Consider the following 24,537-nt stretch of genomic DNA (forward strand, 5'->3'; position numbering starts at 1 on the left):
GTTCAGCTCCTCTGCAGCAGCACCCAGAGGTGACTCAGCACTGGTTTGATAATGGCTGTTTATGTGAAATTAAGAGTGGGAAATGGGGGGATGAACGCTGGCAAATATTTTCTAGGAGTTCAGGCTGGTGTTCTCTGAAATGCTCTGCAAAAACACAATGGAAACATCTCAGTGAGAGACTGGAAGCTGAACAGAATGTAGTGCAGAGAGTAGGGAATTACACTGGCCTGATGTTAACCTGCACATGGCCTCAGATGGCTCAGCTATTACTAAATTCCAGTGATAATTCTGCTGATAATTGCTCCCTTTATTTCTGAACGGAATTGTTGTAATTCATTATGGTCTTGTCTAACAGGTCAAATTACTGGAAAACTAAAGCAGACACAAAATGAGTTGCTGATAGTGCTTTTCTTTGGAGCTTCAGTTGTTTGATCAGTCATTTGACATTATTATATATATATTTTTATTGGTTGCTGGTCATGGGTTACACTTTGATTTTTAGGTTGTTCTGATTTTTAGGTTGTTCTGATTTTTAGGTTGTTCTGACTTCCCCAGCTCCTGGTCTAGGCTGCTGTGAACCAACCACTCTGTGTAGTTTTCTGACAAATATCACAGCAAATGGATCCAGAAATGCTGCTTTGTGAGTTCCTGTAAGTCCCTCCCACTTCCCAGAGGTGTTCTTGGGTCTCAGCTGAAGGAGTTTATGTGTGGAGTAAGAATTAGTCATTAAAGCATGATCGGAGTAGATAAATGCTCATTAAAGCTTTGTGCTGTTGGTGGCTGTGTGTAAATTTAACATCATACAGTTACAACCTCCCCAGAGCACCTCAACAGATGCTCAAGCTCCAGAGAAATCCAAATAAATCCATAAACTTTGAATCAGGGCTGTGGAACACGCTCTGCCTAATTTGTACCAACCATTCATAGTGTGAAACACTCTGAGCTACCCAGAGAGTGAACACCCAGGCAAAGGTTGTGGTTCCAAAGATGTCTCACTAATTACTCTGGCTGGGGTTTAATGTTAGTTATTTATTATGCTCCATTATTTTCTCTAGCACAGTTAGTGCACAACAAAAACCTGAAATGTTGGAGTTACAATCCATCCTCACGGCACCATGATATTAAACCTTCTCTAAGAGGGATTTTATTTTAATTACAAGGTATGTACTAAGGCTTCATCAATTTCTATTACAGAGCTAATTGCAGGTCTCTTTGCCTTATTTAATTTTTTTTTTAGCAACAAAAGTTCTTGAACCGATGCTTATTCTACTATGAGAACAAACCCTGCAGTAATTATACAGAAGGCAACGGATGAATTGGACTAGATTTGCAAATTTTCCTGCTAAACAGTTGCAGGACGATTCTGCTTAGGTTGAAAAAAAGTATGTTTAAGGAATTCCGAAAAGGGAGGAATTCCAAAAGTATGTTTAAGGAATTCTGAAAAGGGGGGAATGCCAGCTTTCATGCTGAATTTGGTATCGAGCAAACATGGCCACAAATTTGTAGAATTGTGTGAATTTGCTCTGGAGCTCTGAGAAATGTGGACCAGAGTGTTTGGAACCAGGGTGTTTGTCTTCATTGTGATTGTTTCCAAACTCACAGTGGTTTTAGGTTTTTGGGTTGTTCTCAGAACAACCTAAGCAAAACACTTGGTCCCAGAGATTTCCAAACTTAGGTGAGCTGCAATTCTTTAGAACATCCCATATATGTTGAGTGTTCTTTCCAATGTTATTGTTCTTTCCAACATTGATTTATTTGCCTGTGCAGTTTTTTATCAGGGATGCAGAGATAAATCTGAATTTCAAAATAACCTGTAATTTGGGCCAGGTTGGGTGTCTAGTTGTTTGTGTCCATTACTGGCATTCAGTTGCCTCAGCTGTTTTGTGCTGGAATTGACCAGCAATTCAATGGTTTTTTCGTTTATAAAAGCAGCCCCTAAGGTGTTTAGAGCTGGAAATGCAAAAATCAGTGTATGGGATGGTTTTGGAGACCAGTTCCAAGTCACATTTCGAGTTTGTGGCAGTGCTGGGTTTGCAGGATGAGCTCATGAATCTCCCAGTGAAATCTGGATTAGCAAGATCTACCCAGCCCCGAGAAGAAAAATGTTTGCACAAACATCTGCGAAGAGGAAACTGATGACTTTCACAAGATCTTAAATAGATTGTAGTGAATCAATTATCCCAGTCCTGCAGTTAACTAGAGCTGAGACTGGAACTGGGACCCGGCGAGCTCGAAAAGGAGCCTCCATCCTCCCCGAGCCAGCAGGAGCTGAGCCAAGCCGGGCTCGCCTGAAAGCCTTTCTTTGTGGATCTCGCTGGCTGTCAGTGTGAAAGGTGGATGGAGGCTAAAAATGGCTCAGGAGCATGGCTGGTGTATGCAGGGAATAGCAATGAGAGCGGAGTGAAATCAGAGACCTGGACCTTGTAGAAAGCAGCCAAAGAGGGGGTGGGAAAATGTGCGAGCAAACAGGTTATGTGTGGCTGCTGCACGGGGAAATGGCAGAAGGGAGGAAAGGGGAGGATGGAGGGAAAAAAAGGCCCAAGACCAAAGGACAAGTGAGGGGGAGATGCTCTGAGAGAGATGAAGGGATTATCAGGGAAATGTTGTTCCCCCAGAGGGTTCAGGCACTGCCCAGGCTCCCCAGGGAATGGGCACAGCCCCGAGGCTGCCTGAGGTCCGGGAGACTTTAAAAACACTCCCAGGGGGTGCCCAGGGTGGGATTTTGGGTGTCTGTGCAGGGCCAGGAGCCGGACCGATGATCCTGGCGGGTCCCCTCCAACTCGGGATATTCCATTTCGTGAAGGGCGAGCCCGAGGGGAGAGGGGTCAGCGAGGGAAGGAGAGCCTGCAGGGGAGCCCGGGGGGCAGCGGACACCGAGCGCAGAGGGGCTGAGAGAGGGCGATGCCGGCCGGAGGGGCACAGCCCCGCCATGGGAGCGGGCAGGGGCCGAGCTGAGGGGCGGCAGCCCCGCCATGACAGTCGGTAGCCCGGCCTTGAGGCACAGAGCCCCGCCATCGGGGTGGTCAGTGCCGGGCTGAGGGGCGGTAGCCCCGCCATGAGGGTCGGTAGCCCGGCCGTGAGGCACAGAGCCCCGCCATGGAGGTGGTCAGTGCCAGGCTCAGGGGCGCAGCCCCGCCATGGGAGCGGGCACGGGCCGAGCTGAGGGGCGGCAACCCCGCCATGAGGGTCGGTAGCCCGGCCGTGGGGATGGTCAGTGCCGGGCTGAAGGGCGGTAGCCCCGCCATTAGGGTCGGTAGCCCGGCCGTGAGGCACAGAGCCCCGCCATGGAGGTGGTCAGTGCCAGGCTCAGGGGCGCAGCCCCGCCATGGGAACGGGCACGGGCCGAGCTGAGGGGCGGCAACCCCGCCATGAAGGCGGCCGATTGACGCCGCGCTGAGGGGCGGCACCTCCTCCACGAGGGCGGGCAGGGGCCGAGCTGAGTGAGGGTCTTATAGCCCCGCCATGAGGGTGGTCAATGCCAGGCTGAACGGCGGCAGCCCCACCATGAGGGCGGCCGATGGCGGGTTAAAGGCGGCAGCCCCGCCAAGAGGGCGGGCACGGCCGGTCTGAGGGGCGGCATCCCCGCCATGAGGGCTGACGGGGCTGGGCGAGGGCCATGGCGGCGCCGCCCGCCCTCCTGAGGGCGGCTCACTCCCGCCCCGCGCTGACGTCACCCCCAGCTCTGCCGGCGCCATTTTGGAGGCTCACCGCCGGGGGGGCCGGAGCGGGGCCGCCCCAGCCCCGCCGCGGCCGCGCCGCCGCCGCCTCCTCCATCCGCCGCCATCGCCGCCCGCCGCCGCCGCCCGCCCCGCGCCGCCCGCCCCGCCCGCGCCGCCCGCTCCGCCCGACCCGCCGCGGCCGCTATCGCCGGCACAACATGGCAGGTAAGGGCAGCCTGCCCCCCCTTGCCCTGGCGTGGCTCAGGGGGCTCTCCCCGAGCTGCCTCCCTGCCTCGCGGCCGCCTCGCCTGTTCCCGGCTCGCTTGCGCCTTGCTGGTTGTGGGGTGGTGGTTTTTTATATATATATATATATCTTCTCTTGTGGGAATTCGTGCTTTGCTCCCACCCACCCCTCCTTCCCTCCGTTCTCGGGGAGGAAAAAAAAAAAAAAAAAAAAAAAAAAAAAGAAGGCATGGAAGAAGAAGCAAGGTGGAGGGGGAAGTGTGGTGTGTTTTGGAGTTGAGGAGCTCGCAGGCAGGGTGGGTCTGCTGCCTTTTCGTGCGATCATGGAGTGTTTTGGGTGGGAAGGGACCTTAAATCCCGTCCAGTGCCACCCCCTGCCATGGCAGGGGCACCTTCCACTGTCCCAGGCTGCTCCAAGCCCTGTCCAGCCTGGCCTTGGGCACTTCAGGGATCCAGGGGCAGCCACAGCCTCTCCGGGCACCCTGTGCCAGGGCCTGCCCACCCTCCCAGGGAGGAATCCCTTCCCAATATCCCAGCTCAGCCTACTCTCTCAGTTTGAACCCTGCAGTTTCCCCCTTGTCCTGTCACTACACGCTCTGGTGAGGAGTTTCCCCCTTGGGGCTTTGGGGTCGATGCCTGTGGTTATTTTATTTCCCCGAAGCGCTGCCGTGCGCGGAGAGGTTCCAGGTGCAGGCGGTGTCCAGATTGCAGTCGCGCCCTTCTGTGAGGGAGCAGCCTCTGAAGCATCTGCAAATGCCAGTAAAATTTGGCACAGGGCGTAATTAAACAGCACAGGTCTCGCCGTGTTTTCTTTCCCATTCCTTCCACCGCTCGCTCCCCATTTCGCCTCTCAAAGTGCTGTTGGGAGGCTTTGGGAGCGTGTGTGCAGAACGGATCTCCTTCCCTCTTACTTTTTTTTTTTTTCCTTGCGATTTCTTCATTTAGAAATTTATTCATCCCCCTCCTCTGCACATGAATTGTCTTTTCAGTGCTTTGCGTGTGGAGGAGCAGAGCATGGGAGGCTTTGTGAGGCTTTGCCTTTCCCCCCCTACACCATATGCACACGCTCCACCCTCCTCTCGCCGTTTTAGTCGTGGGGGGGAAAAAAAAAGTGCCAACTTGGTTCAAGTAAATTCTGTGGAAAAGAGGACTTCAGCTCGGAGTAACAGGAGCAGTGATTCTTCTCCAAGCTGTTCCCTCTAAGTGCTCTGTGGTGCTGGCTGCTGAAATGACAAATGAAGGAGTTGAAGAGAGGAAAGAAAAAACGGGTTGTAGGATTTTTGGGCAGTGATGAGGGAGAATGCATTTTGCCATTTTCTTGCATAAATGGGCGCTGTTGTTTGCCTTCACCTTCTCAGGCTGTGCAGCTTGGATGTCTGTAACCCTTCAGGGAAGAATTTAAAGCAAGCAAAAAAAAATGCAAACTGTATTCCAGGACTTCTCATTCTTGAGGCGCTTGGTCTTTTCTGGAAAGATTATTTTCAGGTTTCTGATTTCCTTCTCTTTGAGTTTTTTTTTTTTTTTCCTTTTTTTGATCCCCCTTAACTTGGGAAGAGTCTCCTCCTGTATTCTTTGTTATCCCCAAAGCCCTACCAGAGCTCGGGATTAATGTGTAAATGCCATCTGTTGCTCAGCCGGTTTGAGTTGTGTGCAGGAAAAGTTCCATTTTGACAGTGGCTTTTGGGAAAGAGGAAAAAAAAAAAAAGAAAAGCCAACCAACCGAGGCAAGCCCATTTCTGTCTCTTCCTGTATGTCCTCAGCCCTGCAGTGATTTGCTCAGAATGAAATGCAAAAGAAATGGGTGGTGATTTTTGGTGTGTGTTTTGGTGGCACGGTTCAAATGAATCACTGCCTGCAGCCGAGGCAGTAATGTTCCTGAAGTTTTCTCTCCGCTCCGTTTTCTACGGTAGTAGAACTTGTTCCCCCTCCGATTGCTTGTTTGCTTTTCTGCTGGGATTTGCTGCTTTTTTTGGTGTTTTTTCTCCCAGGCTGATAGTTGCTTTCGTTCCTTCCGCGAAGAGACTCTAAAATCGTGGTAAAATTCTTTTTCTTCAGCCTCGAGCGCGTAGGGTCGGCGCAGTGGGTTTGAGAAAGGAGGAGATTAATGGTGTGGCTTGGTTTGTATTGGATGGGAGATGGAAATTTTCTAGAAATGGACAGCTCTGATAGCTTATATTTAAGTTGTTTGTGTGTGTGTGTTTAGGGGGGTTCTGGCTGCTCAAGTAGGAAAAATCTTTGTGGCTGTTCATGCACTTGAATTTTAAATTCGTAGTTAATGGTGCTTTGGGCGAGTGGAGCTTTTTACCCTGTTTTTGACCAAGGCTGCATTGAAGGCTGACAAAAACAATATCCAAAGGAAAAAGGTGGGGAGGGTGGTGTGTGATTGTGCCTCAGCACTGCTGAGGAAGTGGGCGTGCACAGGCTCTGAAATGTGCAATCTGGAACCATTGTGTGCCTGCGCTGCTGCTCTGGGGGGGCTCCTCTTTATTGAATTGTTTTCCTTTTTTTAGGAGCTGGAGGAGGAAATGACATTCAGTGGTGTTTTTCTCAGGTGAAAGGCGCTGTAGATGATGATGTAGCAGAAGGTAAGAGTGATATTTTTTACTGGTTTCTGACTTTTTAACCATTCCTTGGGTAGGGAGATGTGGATGCAGTCAGTGAAATATCCCAGAGCTGCTGTGTACATGTTGAGCAAAAAAAATTGACATTTCATGTGCATTGCCATATCCAGGTTCAGGTTCAACCTGTGGCTTGAAACTACCATTGTAAAAAAGTTCATCCTTCCTACCTTCTTTTTTCTTTTCTGGAGTTGTTTTCTAAGATTAAGATTTTTTCTGATTTTTTTGCTTTTGATTTGTGGGGTTTTTTTTAATCTGCAAAATGGGGAATGTGATAGTTGCATTCCACAAGGTGTTGTGAGAATTAGTATTTGTACTCTTTGAAGATCTAAGTATTAGATAAAGTAATTGTCCCAATCTTTCCAGCTCCTATTAACAAGAGGAGGAAGAAATCTGAATATCTGTGCGTGCCTGCTTAGTACGCAAAGAGCAAGTTTGGCTTTGAAATGATACTGGAAATTGTCTAAAACTTTTCCAGGCTGGCAGTGACAAGTGTCATGTTGCACTAAGATGGCTGCCTCTGAATTTCACTGCAAAAACTGGACTGGTTTTCTTTTTTTTTCCCTTGGATTTGGGATCGTTGGAGGAATGGTGCTTTTCCCTGCTGGAGAGCAGAATCTCTTCTGATTGTTCTGGAGGAAATCCCCTGACTTCTGAATTTCTTTGGCCATAAAGTCCTGTTTACAGAAAGCAGCCTGTAAGATCAGGAGTTAAAAGTTTTCTTTTGCAAGCAGTTGGCCTTGTCACTTATGTAATTCCTGGCTTTTTTTTTTTTTTTTTTTCTTTTTTTTGCATATCTTGAATGCTCTGACATACAAGTGAGATTAATGTTATATTTAGAAAAGCAGTAACTACAGTTTCCATCATTTCCCTGCTTGACATGTGGTTCAGATTAGCTTCCAAAGGCCAGAAGAAAGATCAGGATAAACATCACTGAGTTGTTTTTATTTATTAGCTGCAGCAAGTGGCAAACGATGCACTGAGGCTTCTCTTGTTTGCAAGTTGAAATATGTTTTCTGGAAAAGAGAAACCTGTAACAATTTTAAGTTTAATTTGAAATTCTTCAGGAAGTAGATTTTGAAGCTTGAACTCCAAAGTGCTGTTAAATGTGGTATATTTTTTTTTTCCCTGGCAGATTTACAATTCTGTAAGCTTTGTTTTATTTACGTATCAAACTAAATCCTTCATTAAGTGCAAGTATTGAAGAAGTTGTGGTTGTGGTGAAGTTGTGGTGATTACAAATAATTCTTCATTAAAATACACGTTGATACCTTTCCAGTAGTAATGAACTTATATCTAGGTATAGAAATCAGCATTACAGGGATGTGGAAATGCAGAAGTGAGGAAATGGGAAGGAAGGACAGACTGAGCTGTTTTAAATGTTGCACTTGTTGTTACCAAAGGTGCCCTGTCCTCCTGCCGGGCTGAGCCCTGCTGGAATCCTGGGGTGGAGCTCAGGGAAGCCTTTGAGGGAATTAACTGCCTTCAGTTTCAGCCAGCCAGGGAACTTGCTTTCTAAAACTTGTAAGAATGTCTATTTTTTGGTTTATGGACAGTGTAGCCTTCTGATTCTGTGGCCTAAAGAGTGAAGAGAAATTTTGTTTCATTGTCGGCTATACCTGAGTTAGGATGAGCCTTGAGATACAAAGTGTATTATACTGGAGGTGGTGTGAAACTGAGCTGCCTGGAGACAGACCCCGAGTACTATTGATGTTTTACTCGGTTGTAATTAGTGTGCTGAGCTGAAATTCTCTCTTGCTCCTGTGTGTTTGGCTCCCACAATCTGCACTGGAAGTTGGTGAAAGCAGTTGTTTATATTGATTTCTTGTTATATCTCATTGTGTCTCGCTGTAATTCTGTTGTGTTGTGTGTTATCTATCAGGGTGGTTGCATTTTTCCATTTCTTGGCAATATTTCTGTCTTTAAGGTTCACTTCAATGACCTGGAGCCTTGTGTGGTTCTTGCCCCAATTTGAGCAGCAGCTTCTGGTCTTTGGAACACCCAAAACAAACTGACCCAGTCCAAGTGCAGTTCTGAGGAGATTTTTTATTCCATCTGCTTTCTTGAGGCAGGCACATAGTGAAAGCTCAGGGAAATGTCACTGTCTGGAGCTTTAATGACCCTTTAACCAGTGTGGTCTGCCAGAGGACAGGTCTGGACTCAATCGTGCCTGTGGTGAGCACAGCACCACTCTGTGTACAGATACCCAGGCTGTGGAGATCTGATTTCTGAATGGCTGCACAGCTCAAATCTCTAAATCTCAGCTCAAAATCTAAACATTTTGCCGTGGAATGCCGAAACTTCGCTAAAAACAAAGTGAAGAAAACAAACACTAAATAGTTGGGAGTTTCACTTTCTGTTTTTCTCCCGTTGGTAACTCAGTGTTGCAATGTTTACATTGGAAAGCTGTCTTGAATTGAGCTAAAGCTCAGTGATAACCAGGAAAACAACATCATTTAATTGCATTAAAGAGTGGGTTTTGTCTATAAAACAGGCCAATGCAGAATAACATTTTGGCCTGTAACACTTTTAATGCGCCAACAGTTGTAACAACTTTAAAAAGTCAAGAAAGCTGTTTTGTAGCTTCCAGGATATTTAAGGTCAGAATTGACCTCCAGCCTTCCCATCACTTGTATAACCTGTAATTCTTTAGATACTTGGGCTAGGCTGGCTGGTTGTTACAAAGTCGATATTTGGAGGCTGAGACATGAACTTTGATACAGTTTTTAATTCTCTGGCTTTCCAAGCCCTGTGTGATGGACGGATGTGACCTGTGAGGGGAAAGGGGGGAAATTGTCACTGAAGCCTGGGGAAAGATGGCACTGAACTTATATCTGGGGCCTGCCTGAGTCAAAGCTGCTGTGGCAAAGCTTTTCTGCCGAGAATGTGAATGTGAGGAGCAGAAGTAACCTCTCTTCACTTGCTATGCATGGAATTTATCCTTGTGAGCTGTGGCCTGGCTGTGTCAGATCACAGTTAAGCACAGAAATCAGGTTATAAATTGAAATCTTGGTGTCAGCTTCATTATAACTCAAGTCTTTAATTTTAATTGATGGCAGAAGTTTGCCTTTAGTGATTTATCAGTCCTTTGTATGAGGGCAAAGGTTGTTGTAGTTTGTGCTTCCTCCCTTTCTGAAATAGTTTTTTCTGCCTTCTTAGTTTCATATTTGTCTTGCTGGAGCCCAGTCCTGCAGCATGTGTGTGTTCACCTTGTTGTGTGTGCAGTGGGGAGGGTTACACAGGTCTGGGCTGGAGAACCAGAGTGTTTGTTGGTGATAACTTCAGTGATCAGGTTATCAAAGGTGTCTGCAGTGCACAGATTTCATTCTTTTCTGCAATCACAGTTTCGGTGCAAGTGGGACTTAATTGTCCAGAAATACTCCAGTGTTTTCTTAGTGGAAGTTTCCTTTATGGCAATGATCATAGAAAAGGATTACAAAGATTTTCAGCAGCAGTTTTGTTGGTTTTACTCTTTTGCTGTTCTTCAGAATGTGGCGTAATAGCAACTGCAGTTGGGAGCAACTGAGAATTGTGAGTTTAAACTGCCTCTGAAAGCTACACACTTGTTTAATGGACTGAGTTTGTGCTTCAGAACAAATCAAGTCAAATTTATTTAATTGCCCAGCAGAAGAAGAGTCGAGCGGTTCTAACTCAAAGTTCTTTCAGGTGTAATTCAGAGATATGTAAAAGTCTGATAGTCCAGGTCCAAGGCTGGGAGCCAGGAACTTGACTCTAAGCTTTAACCCTGAGTGATTACTGCTCATCTTGGGCAAGTTCTTTAACTGTTTGCTGCCCAAATGCTCTGAAATAAACACCTGAACATCTGCTGTGGGTGCTAATTACTGACTTTATTTATGCTTAATGTTTAACCATTCTGTGATGCTTTGTTAATTACCTGTGAATTGCTTCATGTCTCCTCTTAGAGCCGAACATGGCTCAGTCTGTTTTAGACTGAAAATAATGAAGAGATAGAATTCTGTCCCCAGGTTGTGTGTGGTAAAAGATTGAAACAAAATCGGACATTTCCCTTGCTCAGGAATGCTTTCTGTGCTTGGTTCTAGGCGTGTTATGTCTATAAAGTGTATTTTGATATTTATTTTTGACAGATTTCAGAATTGCACAGCAGCAGTGGGGACTGAGGTTGCTTCAGCAATGGTAGTTTGTCTTGAAAGCATGAAAAGTGTTATTTCTGAGTAAAGAGAAGGCATGAATAAGGATGGCTATAAAAAAAAGTAGTTTACCACAATCTGGAAGCTTTTTTTTTAATGAGGATTGATGGAATTGGAGAGGAGAAAAAAATCTCTCAGAGAAAAAGAGTTACAGTGAGGTTGCAATAATATTGCTGAGGAAAGATTGGGATATAGCTGTGGGAGGGAAGCTAATTTGGGCTTTTGAGGGCTGTGGTTATGTTCTTTATGCTCATGGAGTAACATCATTTACAAGGAGCAAGGCCTAGTAAAATGTTTGTTTTTAAAAGGTAGTTTGAAATACGCTGTAGATGGGGAAAAAGAAGAGCCAAGGTTATAATCCTGTTCTGTATTCCTGACTCTGCTTCTGTATTTGAGCTCTTCAGCTGTTCAGAGAATGACTGTCTGTATCTAGAGAGAGAAATAGGCTACTGTGTTCTAGGAACTGCTGCTCTGGATGGACTAGAGTGTGCATTTAAAGTGTGCAGTCCCCCAAACAAAGAGCATTCAGCACTCACAGAAATAGGCAGTGGCTGTTCAGCTCCCCAGAAGTAATTCAGTCCTCTTTCTTGCATGGCTTTGGGAGCTGGGGCACTCGAGCTTGTCACTCAGGGATTTTGCTGTTCTTAGAATCTCTAATCTAAAAATTAGTTATAAAACCGGATTTTATGTTGGAAATGCACTGCTAGAATGATCAAGGCATCAGACTCCACAGCACACAGGAGTGCAAGGGAGAATATCAGCATCAGTCCTGATGGATTCCAGCTCTGCATCAGCTTGCTGAAACTTTCTAGCTTCTCATTTTAAAGGTGCAACCTCAATGCTTCTGGTTTGGCAATTTCTGCTGCAGGAATGGGCTCCTGTGGTAGCTGCAGCTTCACAGGATGTATTTTGGAAGAGCTAAAATGAAGACTAAAGCTTGCAGTGGATGCAGAGCTGCAGGAAGAGTTAAAAGCTGGGTGTTCCAAGCTGTACTGTCTGCTTTCCCCCCCTCCTTCTTTCTGTTCTCCCTGGCTTGCCTATTTAGGCCACAGCTGCATGTTTGGCAGCATTTCTGCTTAAAGAGGCACTCCTTCCCACTCTGCTGCCACGGCTGTTCACCTAAGAGCACACTGAACTTGTTGGGGAAGCTGATCCAGCTGAAAAATTGGTCAAATCGTGTTTTTCTCACCGGATTATTTTTCGGCTGAATTGAAGCCTGATGTGATTCTCAGGGCTCTGCATGTTGCTTATTCCAGCAGAGTGTGGAGAGTGATCAAGTGGCTCAGAGGAACAGGAGGAACTCTGGAAGAAGATTGGTCTCTTTGTAGGACTTTATGTGCAGACAGTGTAAGATCCTGATTGATCTCTGGCTGCTGCGAAGGGTAAAATCAGCTGCTAAAAAGGACTTTAAACCTTTGCTGTTCAAGAGCCATACTTTGAACGTGTGCTATCTGCAGGCCAGCAATAAAATCACTGTTGCAGCATCAGAATTATTTTGTGCTGGATTTTTTTATAGTACGCATGGAGTGGTTTTTCTGCTGTGTCCACACGAGCAGCCTGTGGAAATGGGATTTGTTCAGTGTTGTTTTGAGCTCCGTTAGTTAAATGAGCTTATTAATATCAGTGCAATTCAGTTTCTTTGAAGTTGTTGTAGGAAATAATACCACTTGAATGGGAGGTGGGTTATTACTGATTGCTTTACTGTAAAGCACTTTAAAAAGATAATCTGACAAATGATAATCTTCTCTTATCGTGTCTTATCAGCCTTAATGTGATTTGAAAAATGGATCCCTTCTTTGGGGTTTCATCTTCACCTAAACTGATGTATTGTCTTGCATTAAATGCTGTAGAATTAGTCTGCCTTTGTTTTAGCTGCTGTTAAAGTGTGTATGCAATTAAATCTGCTCTGTGTGTGCCTCTTGGAGCAAAAACATCAATTACTGATGGTACCGAGTTAAGGCTGCAGTTTGTCCTTTCATCTGGAGGAAACACTGTGCTCCCACAATAATTTCATTATATAAGATGTTTTAATAACTGCCTTAAGGGGATTTTTCAGGCCTTTTTTTTCCTGTTTTCAATGCTGTGTAGTGTGCAGCCACCATAACTGTGTCTCCAGTATTTTTAGTATGGAGGGAAAAGTTTAGCAGAACAAGTCAGTGTTCAGTAATCACGTGAAACTGAGGTTTGCACTGTCAAAGAAATGATTGAAAGGAGTAAAAAGCCTTGGCTTAGGTTGATGTTGAGGTTGTGAATGTTAACAGAGGCAACAGTCACCCTGTTCCAATGAAAACGAAAGCAGATAAATACAGGAAGTATTTATTGATCCAAACCAATTTGGAGTAATCTCTTTCAAGAAGCAGAAGTAGATCTTACAGTCAAAATAACAACGCCAGGACACTTTTCCAGGCTTTACACTCGAGTGGAACACGTGTAATTATGGCTTTGTTATATTGCCACAGCTCAGTTACTCCCTTGCAACATGCACCAGCTAAATGCTGCTTTTGTCATGTCAGTGTGTCAGTAAACTGGAAATGGATGGGACATTGCCTTCTTCTGCGCCTTTGAAAATGGGGAAAGCATAAAAAGGAGTCTTGAGAGGTGAAGTACTGATCCCTTGTGTGTGTGCACTCATTGATTATTTTACACAGCAGGATTTCCTTAATTGAATATGGTGTTGGTGACTTTGTGGCTCCCCCCAGGCCTGCTGTGGGACTGCTCTGGGCTCCGTGAGGGAGCTCTTGCTTTTGGGGTCTTCAGGGGACTGGAAGGTTTTGAGTTGTTAATTTTCCTTTGAAATCAAGTCCCACCATCAGGTTCTGCTACGTGAGTTGATATTTCTGAAAACAATTACTCGAGGCTTCTCTGCAGGGCTGCAATTCAGTGAGAGGAACAGGAGTAAGTGGCTGGAAGCTTCTCCCTTTCCTCTCCTAACTTATCACTCTTTTGTTGGGCACTGGAGGAGAAGCTATTAATTTGGTTCAGCCATTCTTTATCGCAATGGATTTTCCTCTCAGCCATCCACAAGTGATAGCACCATGAAGAGAACCAGCATATTTAGGTCACACGTGAAGCCCCTGAGGCAGTTCTGCTTGCATCTAATTTTGGAAGGAAATTTTAGGGTCAGGGAAAAGAGGGTTTAAAAGAGTTGTGTTGTAAGAAAGATAGATTTTGTTTTTCTTTGCCCAAATATATAGAAGGCATTTTGTGTGGAAATGTTTTTCCCTTTGCATTTTCAATTGCAGTTCTTAAATGAATGTTCTGGGAATAATGTGAGCTCCAAACACACACAGTTGGCACTCTGGTTTTGAGAACCTGAGAAAAGATAATTGCACATATTCAGGAACAGTTAAGGTAATTGAGACTTCATATTAGAGTTGCTTATTTAAAATACAGTGTAATTTCTAATATATTCTTGTTTGTTGAATGCCAGTAAATATATTTCCCCTTTTTTTTGTTTTCAATGACTATAAAAAGTATTTCAGTGACCATTCTTTGATCCTTAAGAGCAGTGTTTTTAGCTGGCCTTTGTGCTGCTGTTAAATGGTGATTTGAGAACTCATGAGATGTGTTTGTGTACAGTGCTTATAAATGTAGTCTGAAGGTGTTGCTTTATTTTCAAACAACTTGGAAGTGAATTGGTCCAGTGGACAGGAACTACAGACTGAAATAAAGCTTTGGCTTTCATAAAAATATAATGACTCTCAAAGACACTTGTTTGAGATTCCTGGGCTATTTTCCAAAGGAATTGCATAACAAACCCCTGACTTTTCTGGTACTGCTCTTGGTACATTGTGTAGGGAGTAACATGTAGGAATTTTGGAGATAATAAAGAAAAACTTGGATTTTTTTTTCATAATTACCTGGTTTGGCTTGTTTTGAAGTGTGACCTTGGTGTGGGAAGAGGAAATAGAATCCAAATTACACCTTGGCCTGGCTGTAGGTTTATTGTCACATCAAGGAGCTGCTGCTGCTGCTGGTGAGAGAAATGATCCTTCCTGGTGATCCCTGAGCTCCAGGGTGGTCCCTTGGGGAAATGACACCTCAAATTACAATTCCATGTCTTGGGCTCCTTTTGTGGATTGATTTTATTCCACATCAGCTCCTCCAGACTTAATTTGTCCCACTCTTAGCAAATGTTTGTGGTGGGATAGGTGAATCTACAGGAATGGGGTAAGAGGGGAAAGGATGGATTGCTCTCCTTGGAGGGTTGATAATGGTTCTAAGGCAACACGAGAAACAGGAATTGGGAACAATTCAGCCTCCTCCTCCTCAGCCTTTTCATGTTTACAGGTGATACCTGCTTGTTCATGGTGGAAACTTCTTTCAGTGCACTGGGATTGGTATTTGAGGACATTTCCTCTCATGGATCACTGTGAACAAACAGCAGTTGAGGCTGAAGCCTACAGTGTTCATTATATAGCCCAGCAGTGAGAAAATGTCACAGTTTATAGAGGTAATAGTGAAACATTCATAAGCTCTTTTACTGGAATGTGGAACTGGCAGGGATGGCTTTTTGCCCAGGAGTTTAAAACTTTTTCTGTATAATCTTTCTACCTTTTCTCAGTCAGTTTTACTCACAGCTTCATATCATTGTTTTGATTTGGTTTTGTTTGTTTGTTTTAAACTAAATCTTACACTCTTTTTGTGTTAAAGAAGTATCCAGGATCTTTAATTTTCTTCCAGAGCCTTGTGGAAGTGGTGACCTGCTCTGGGGAGCAGCAGGAGCTGGCAGCAGGGCTGTGTTCCTGCAGCAGGACACGCACCGTGCTTAACCCAGCTCAGCAATGAGGTGCCTCACAGGGAGAGGGCAGGAGGAAGACAAAGAGCGTTTGAAACAAAACAAAAATCACTTGGATGTTCTGCGCACGAGCTCGTTGGCTCCCTGGAGCTTGGTGTGACCTGAGGACGCTCATCCCAAGCCTGGGAGTGCCAAACCCCTGCCTGTTTGTGGAGGATGTTCATCATCCTGCTGGTTCTGAACTGGCAGCAACAGCTGTGCAAAGCAGGTCAGGCCTCTGCTGCTGCAGCACTGGGGCAAGGTGTTCCTGCACAGGAGCACGTCTGTGTTAGCAAAATGCCATGGGAGGCTTGTATCCTGCACTTCCTTCCTGTCCTTCTGCAGGAGTTGTCAAGAGAAAGTTTTCTTTGTGCCCATAAACTTGTTTCTGTGTACACTGAAATTCTTTTTTCCAGGGGTTTTCTGTTGCATTCAGCTGGAAGTTGTTTGGCACCTTCCAAGTCACGTTTGTTCTGACCAGGTCTGAGGTCCATTTTCTTACAGAGCTCTTATTACTCTTCTACTTTTTGCCAACTTTAAAGTTTCAATTTAAATATCATTATCCCAAGGGGATGGTAGAGAGACTGATGGAAGACTAGAAATGGAGATAACTAAAAGTAATTATCTGCAGTTGTTTTCTTTGGAGTCATTTTAACCCTTCCCTGCTTGTGAGACCTGGGTGGTGTTTCCTAAAATGAAGTTCTAAAACCTTTGATAGTTTGTTTTGGTTTTTTTTAATGATCTTTGACATCCTTGCAGGACAGTAACACTACCAAAATACTCTTTACCTTTTTATATATAAAACATAAGTACAACATATAGCAACAAAGTGTGTATATATATATATATATGTATGTATGTATATATATGTGTATACATATATATATATATATATATATATATATATATGTATCTGTTATGTAACTCTTCCAAAACCCCCAGAAAAGGTCCTGGTCTATAAACAGATATTTGAAACAAACACTTAAAAATAAAGATTGGCATTTTGCTCAGATTAGTCGACTATATATATAATTTTAAGAGCTGTTATAAATATGCCTTGGAGTTGTCAAGATTCCATGTGTTAGGAATCTCAAAGTCCAGGCCAGAAATTAGCATTGGCTTCTGTTTAATAATGATTTTTTTTTTAAGAAGCTGAGGCATGTATGCTTGGGCCAGAATAGAAACACAGGAAAACACTTGCCAAGGTGGGGGGAAGAAAAGGCAACTTGGGCAAAGGAAAACTGTTCTTTAAGGTTCCAAGTGCCACTAAAGATGCTTTAGGTATAAAAAGGAACTGATAACTGAGTGAGTGACCAGAGTGAGGGAAGTGACGGGAAATTTGGATTCTCCGGTCACTTCACAGAGCTGTGTATTTATCTCTGCTGGAACCTTCAGTTGTGCTGTGACCTTCACAGGCCCTGAGCTCCCCGGCAGGCTGCCTGAAATCCAGCTGGAGAGTGGCCCTGCCCTCCCTGCCTGCCTTTCTGGGAGGCAACAGGAATTTCTGACTTCATTTTCCTTGCTTAGAAGGAGGCACTTGATGCATTGTCTGGGCCTCGGCAGCCTCCTGTATTCTACAGACCAAGATTAAAAGCCTCCAAATGTTTGGCCTGAGTTTTGCACCTGAAACAAAATCCTTTGGTCAAAGAAGAGTCTGAAACAGCAGGGTAGTTTTGAGGAGTTGTTTTTTTTATATATATACCTACAACAGGAATGAATGCACACCAAGTCACAGAGTTCTGATTTTGCAAGGCATTGCCAAAGTGTGACATTTTTTCTGTAATAATGCTATTACTAAATTTTAACCTGCAGTGTGCGTGTGTGTTTTGGATTGGCTTCAGCAAAAAAAAAAAAAAAAAAAAAAAAAAAAGAGAAAATGAAGCTATTGCAGAGCTGTGTCTGTAGCTTTCTCAGTGACAAGAAAGGCATTGCCTGAAGGCTTCTGTTCTCTACGTGCAGAACAATGGCCCAGTATGTTATTTCCAAATATATTGTTATTTGCAAACAGAACAGCAACCCCTGGCTGCACTGTGCCGTGCAGCCTATTGAAATTCTGGCTGTGATTCCAGCAGAGATTTTTCCATAAATAGCTCTGTACTACTTGGGAACACAAACAAACCCTGCAAAGATCTGAAGGAAGGTCCGCTCTGGGGCTGCTGAGCCTGTGCTCAGTGTGTACTTCAGGGTAGAATATTGTGGTGGATGTGAGGGGTTTCTCTGTAGGGTTGTGTGGGGGCTGTCAGCAGGAATTAAAAAGTAAATAATTACCAGTCAAATTGATCCACACCTTCACAAATCACCTTTTTTGAGCATAAGGGGAGAAAAAGGATAATAAAAAATAATAAATACAACCAGAAGCAAGTAGTTTTTCTTTCTGAATTTTTTAAAATAAAAGCTATTAGATAATGACTAAGCATTAGGTAGCATTCAAGTAAATACAAACTGAAATTAAACTTATTTATTCTTTCCATGAACAGATATCCAAAATTTATACTGATTGGCTGTTTGTTATGTGAATTAACACTGCACTAGGAAATGGGCTGTATTTTCCAGTGCTGTGCAGGTAAACACCCAGTTGAGTAAGTAATACAGTAATATTTTATAGACTATTCAGTTCTAATTGGTGTAAGCTGTCTTGAGTAATTTGTATTCTTGAGGAGAAACTTGTAAACATTCTGGGAATTAGAGAAGAGGTGAATAAATACTTCTGTGTTTTGCCTGGGTCACGGGGCTGATTCTCTGCTGGTCCTGTTGCTCATAAACTTTTTTCCTAAGAAAGAAGAAATCTCCTTTTAAAAGCAATCAAAGAGCACAAAAATAACTTTGGCATTTGTGATATCCCCGCTCAGAGTGGGGACTCTGGAGTGTCCCCAGCCCCTGTTATCACAGCAAATGCATTTCTCAGCTGTCACACAGAGTGAGGATGGGATCACAGCCCCACAGGAGCTCCTTAGGACCTTCTCTCAGTGCGGATCTCAGCTGCACCTTCTGCTTTCCTTGGATGTTTATTCCAAACCTTCAGCTGTGCCCACTGAGTGAGCTCAGGAGGATCTCTGGGATCTTCACCACCCCCTTAGGATGTTCTCTCAGTGCAAATCTCACCTGCACCTTCTGCTCCTCTTGGATGTTTATTCCAAACCTTCAGCTGTGGCCACAGGGCAGGTTCAGGAGGATCTCTCGGACCTTCACCCCCCGGAGCCTTGGGGATGTGTGGAGTCAGCTCTGGTGAGGAGGGAGCCCCTGCTCTGTGGCATGGGGTGCACAAAGGGCTGCACTGGGAGTCAGTTCTGAGCTCTGAGCACTGACTCTGTGCTGGGAACTGGGGATGACCTGGAGTCACAGAATCCTGGGATGGTTTGGGTGGGAAGGGACCTGAAATCCCACCCAGGGCCACCCCTGCCCTGGCAGGGACACCTCCCTCTGTCTCAGGCTGCTCCAGGCCCCATCCAGCCTGGCCTTGGGCCCTGCCAGGGATCCAGGGGCAGCCACAGCTCCTCTGGGAATTCCATCCCAGCCCCTCCCCACCCTCACAGGGAGGAATTTCTTCCCAAAATCCCATCTTGATCTACTCCCTTTCAGTTTGAACCCATTTCCTCTTGTCCTGTCCTTCCAGGCCCTCTCCATCTCTCTTGGTGGGAAGAACAGCTTTAACTGCTGTCACCCTTTTCTTTTTGAAGGCCTAGGTGATATTTCTGAGCTTGTTCACATTTTTTTTTCTTTCATGAACATTCTTTTTCATTCCTTGTAGGCACATTGAGAGCAGCTCCCTAAGAAACTGGAAGTATAAATAAAGCAGCTCTGCACTCCAGCAAAGCACTCCTGCTACCGAGGGGTAATTAGCCTGGGTTTGCAAAACAGATACATCGCCAACATATTTATCCCACAGAGAAGAAATAAACCTTCAATAAGATTCAGTCAAATACTTTTAATGCATTTTTGGGGAATCCTCATACTCTGCACAACTTGCATTTCAAAGCATATCTTGAGGAGAATTATGGAGCATTATGGATAAGCCCTGAGGAGCCTTGAGAGAATGAACTGTGACTTAGTTTTGTGCTCACAGGTTTTCCAGGGAGTGATGGCTTGAGATGGAATTGGGGGTCTCCTGAATCTTTAGAAGATCCCTAGGATGTGCTTTATCTCCAGGTCACAAATGGCAGAAATAGACATTTAATTTCTTTGTTTCAGCATGGAGTTTATTCTGGAAAATCAGTAAACATGAATTTTTGTCTTCAGCAGTGCTAAAATTGAGTTGTTGCTCTCTTGGAAATTAGATATGCAGTTTTGCTGCAGCTTTATTAATGATAGGTTGTAAGTTAAAGCTCTGCAGGCAGAAAAGATGTTGGAAAGAATAATGTACCAGAGTATTAAAACCAGGCAAATGCTGTGTTAGAGGAGAAATAATCAAATCTGTTATTTATGAGGTTTTTGGTCTCAATTCTCCTCCTATTGCTCAACAAGTCCCAGTTCTGTGAGTGATAGTGACAGAATGTTCAGGCACCTGAGGGGATCTCAGATGAAGCAATTGTGGGCATGGAGTTGGTTCCTGCTGGAGTTAATTTTGTTCCCCTATAATTAGATCTGTATGATCTGTATGCAGTTGTACAAAGGACAAGAAATGATGAGTAACTCCCAAACTAAATTCTACACAATACAAATAGAACTGAACCATCGTGTCGTCTTTGTCTCAGAAATCAGATGTAGGTTTTGGTGGCTGAAAGAGTTTCTGAAAGAATTGGGACTGGTATGGATTGTGTATGAATGTGTTTCTGAAAACTAAAACTGGAATGGATTGTGTGTGAAAGTGTTTCTGAAAGAAATAAAACTGGAATGAATTGTGTGTGGAAGTGTTTTTGAAAACTAAAACTGGTATGGATTAGTGTAGCTGCTTTATTTAAAGGGTTAATACATGGTTGAAAGAGGAAAATTCCAAGGAAAGGAAGCTCTTTCTTCTGTAATTTATCCAAATTATCTCTGTGTTGCAGTAATAACTAATGTTTTATCTATATTCAAAACTCTAAAAACAGATTACCCTGACACTGCCTGTCCCCCCTTCAAACAAACCACAGATTTCATATTCTTACCTTTTAGCAAATATTTCCTTTGGGGATAAAAGAAATTTGCTTTTAGGTAGAGTTTTATTGCTGCAGCACCAAAGAACATGGGTATGCTCATTTTTTTTTTGGTGCATTTAAAGAAGATTTGATTCCATGACTCTTGTGGGCTGTTAAAATTTCGTTGGTTCCCAGAAATTCCCAGAATTTCTTGTGGCTCTTGATGGAAGCTCGAGGTTCTGGGCTGCTTTGCATCCAAACAGGGCCAGAATTTCTCCAGGTTAAGTGTCACTGATGTGGCCTGTGATGGCAGCTGGGCCAGGTACCAGGATGTCAGAGGGATTTTTATGGCAAATTATGTTATGAAACAAAATAAATTAAGAATTATAACGCATTTAGGTTTTTTAGCACAAATGTTGCTTAGGTAGGATATTTTATCTATTTCGTGTGTCTGTTTTTTTCTTATTTCTCATCAAACTCCTCCTTTCTCAGGGGTGCAGAGCCTCTGACTGTGGTGTTATCCAACCTCTGGATAACTGCTGTTCCCAGGCTTTTTTTGGTAATCCTAGACTGTGAGTGAAGAGGAGTTTTCACCGTAATTGAAAGGGGATTGATGCAACACTGAGTGTGACACATCCTCAGTAGGAGGGCCACTCTTCTTTTCCTCTTCCCCCTCTGAAAATAGATTTAAGCTTCAGGAGCTGGAAGCTCTCAGCAGCTGAATTTTGTGATGTTGGGAAACTGAACCCCACAGTAGCTTTTCCATCAAACAGGTGCCTGGCATTTAAAAATGCTGAAACACTGGATTTACTGTTGATTACTTTTTTTGTTTGAAAGTGGAACAATTCTGCTTGGAAGGAGGAAAACTTGTGGACAGATTGAGCCCTTTAAAAAAAAAATAAATTATTTTTGCTCTGTAATATTACAGTAGAGGAGGCTCAGGGAGACTCTGTGACCTTCAGCTGCTCACTCCTGGATAAAAGTAGTTCCACAAAGTGTGAGGCTCACCCTCCTTTCTGAGATGACTCCTGAGCTGGGCACCAGGAGTGGGGCTGGATTTCTGCCACTCAGCCTCTGCTGTTTATGATATTAATAAACTGGTGTCAAATGTCCTGGGAACGGCTGGTGCAGGTTGAAAGACCTTTGTTTCAGCCAACAATAGACCTGAATTAGTATGAATAGGAAAAGCAAATAGGCACTTCCTGTCATATTTGAAGGAATATTTGAGTTTGGGAAGTGTGTTTATGGAGAGATGTGAACTAAATGCTCATCACTTGCTCTTTGTCCCCAGCAAAATATTCCCTGTGTGTCTCTGTTATCTTCCTAAATATGTTTGCAGTGCTAATAGTGTAAGGGGGAATCCCCTGTTTGAATGCTTTATTTAGGATATTCTTTGGGGGGAAAAACTCTCCACCTGTGTAATGAAGGTTTAAAAGGGGGAATTGACTTACTTGTTGTTTTCCTAATCACATTTAACTTGGAGGCCTCTTGCAAAGACTGAAAACTCTGAGGATAAAGTGAAATAATGGAGCGGTGCCTCAGCTCATGTCGAGGTTGAGCTGCCTTTCACTGAGTGCTGGAACTGCTGTTTGTGGTTTCCAGGCAGAGGATGCTTCCAGAGCCTCCAGGGAATTCTTGTCAGGTATTAAATAATCCCTTATTATTGAGTTTGGAGTCTTTTCAGGCTGATGTAGCTCGTGTTGAGTAGAAAAATGGCTTTGTCTTGAGCTGGTGAGGTGCCCACTTTGTGCAGTGTTCACACGGAGTTACTGGGACAGCAGAGTCTCCCAGAGATGTGGAGCTCTGGAAGGAGCTTCAGACACACATCCCTCAATTCCAGGATGGGAAGGGCTGTAGGGCAGATCACTTTGGGTGTCCATGTAACATTCACCCTCAGAGGTGGAGGCAGCTCCCAAGGACTTGGGAATTGCATCAGGGAACCCAACTCCTCCAGGTTCCAGGGTGTCACATTTTTAAACCTGCTGGAGCCATTTTATCCTTTACCTGGTAAATCTGCAGCTCCTGAGTGTGGGCAGCCCAGTCAGAAGAAGGATTTTTGGGGTATTTATTTGTCTGGTCTGTTGTAAATGTGTTTATTTTCCTTCTTCTCAGAGTGCTTGTGCCTTCCTCTGTTCTCCCAACTAGATCCTGTCCAGCCTAGGGGCAAGGCAAGTGCTGGGAACTCTGCTTTGCTTCTTCTGAACTAAATTCCTTCAGTTGAAACTCTTTTGCTTGGTGGAAGGAGGGAAGTTTTTGCCTCTTGATCTCCTGTGCATGTGTTCTGAAGGGAACTGCAGTCATGTCTTAAAGTTTAAAAATAGAAAGTAATTAATCAGCGTGATGAGGGTTAATGGTTTCTCTCCAGAAACAAAACAGCTTTTCTTTTGTTTGTATAGAGAACATTCTTCTGTCTGCTCTTGTTGAGAGCTTAACAGAAGAGGATTTTTCAGAGTAATTTTTGAAACACTTACTAATAAAAACTTATTTGGGGTTAAAACCCCCAAAACTATTTAATTCTCTCCTCAGATGGAATGGTTTCAAGGGGCCAGTTCAGGACTAACAAATTCTAACCCCACAGGGTTTCTTTCTTCTGTAGGTTTGCAGTGGAGTTGGCATGAAAGGAGTTACAGAGTGCAGTGCCAGACCTGGTGAGCAGAAATAAAACTCACAGCCCAGTGGTTACAGTGATCATAGTACAGGTATTGCACAGTGGATGACAGTTTTAAATCAATTTAAGGTATAAAACTTCCCTTCCCAAAGCTCATGGTATTATTTTTTCAGTGTGAATGCTTTCTTTTCAGCAAAGATAAAATTTCAGAGCAATTTAATGTCATTTCCAGTGGTGGGAAGCAGGGACACATCAGTATGTGACACATCTGTTTTCTGAGTGCTTTGACTTGCTGCTGTTTGTCATTTCTGTTGTTCCCTCCCTGCCACCACAGGTGTCTTGCAGTGCTGTGTGCTGGAGACTTGAGTTTCCTACTATAGATGGAGACAGGAAGCCAGTGGTCTGAGCTTTAAATCAGGTTATTTTCTGTTCCAGCAAAGGCACATTCTGGCCTTGTTTTAGGTGGAAGCTCATGGAGACTCTGCAGACAGAAATGCAGTGAATTGGCATTTTGGGCTCATGGCCTTTGCAAATCCAGCTGTGCCAGCTGTGGTTGCTCCTGAGTGTGTTCCTTGCTTTCCCCCACAGCAAATTTGCTCATCTGGTGCCCTCAGCTCTGTCTCAGTGAACTCTGTGAGCTTAACAAAATACAGATTGTTTAACAGAAATGAAATATGTTGCCATTGTTTACAGAAGTTTGAGGCGATGAAGATGATTATAAGTGTTTCCTGTAGTGATTTGTGCTCCTTCTGAGACTTGCTGGGTTTGCACAATTCTTTGTTGGTCTCTTGCCTTGGTCCAGAAATGGACTGTGGGGACAAATAATGGTAAATTTGGTGGTGGAAACTTGAGTGGAGATGTTGGAACAGTTGCCCAGGTGAGGCACAGGAGTTGTTTGCCAAACACAAGAATTAGAACATTCAGTGTGCTGCTGCCTCTGCAGCCTGGACTGTAATGTTAACCACAGATTGTGCTTTCTGTGAATTCAGTTTAAATGAAGCTGTTACTTTGATGCCACAGTTAACTCGGGATCACATCAAGTTTCTGGATGCATAAGAAGCTGCTGTTCCAGATGAGAGATTAACAGATGGTGGTTCTGTTTACTGCTTCACTATTACCTTGTAAAACACTTAATCTACATATTTGCTCCTATCCCAACTTGCAGAAGCTTTTGAGTCCCTTGTGTGATGATAATCCTGTTCCCTGCAGGTCCAGTCCATCCTCTCACTGTGGCTTTGCAGGGAGGAGCAGCTTCTGGATTTGGAGTTGTTCTGCTCTGAGCACTGAGCCCAGTAAGGCTGTTCAGGAGCATTATTGGCCTGACATGAAACTAATGGCAACAAGCTTAGGGCTGGTGCCACTGCCACTGCTGTGGGAGGGGGTGGGGGTTGTTGTGTTTTCAAGGAAGC

The 24,537-nt window shown here is 44.2% G+C and overlaps 1 protein-coding gene across 2 annotated transcripts in view; it reads left to right on the forward strand.

Moving 5' to 3' along the window:
* Window positions 1-3,828: 3,828 nt before the first annotated feature.
* The window catches only part of PPP2R2A (protein phosphatase 2 regulatory subunit Balpha), a 37,704-nt gene continuing 16,995 nt past the window's right edge, over window positions 3,829-24,537 (forward strand). The window contains exons 1-2 of one of the 2 annotated variants that reach the window (XM_083880345.1): window positions 3,829-3,884; window positions 6,413-6,487. In XM_083880345.1, coding sequence (XP_083736471.1) covers window positions 3,878-3,884; window positions 6,413-6,487 — 82 coding nt within the window. In that variant the 5' untranslated portion in view covers window positions 3,829-3,877. Of the gene's footprint in view, window positions 3,885-5,549; window positions 5,809-6,412; window positions 6,488-24,537 lie in introns of those variants that run through there. The other variant, XM_083880344.1, reaches the window with a different exon arrangement.

The sequence above is a fragment of the Zosterops lateralis genome (genome assembly GCF_965231275.1).
Source record: "Zosterops lateralis genome assembly, chromosome: 30".
NCBI lineage: Eukaryota > Metazoa > Chordata > Aves > Passeriformes > Zosteropidae > Zosterops > Zosterops lateralis.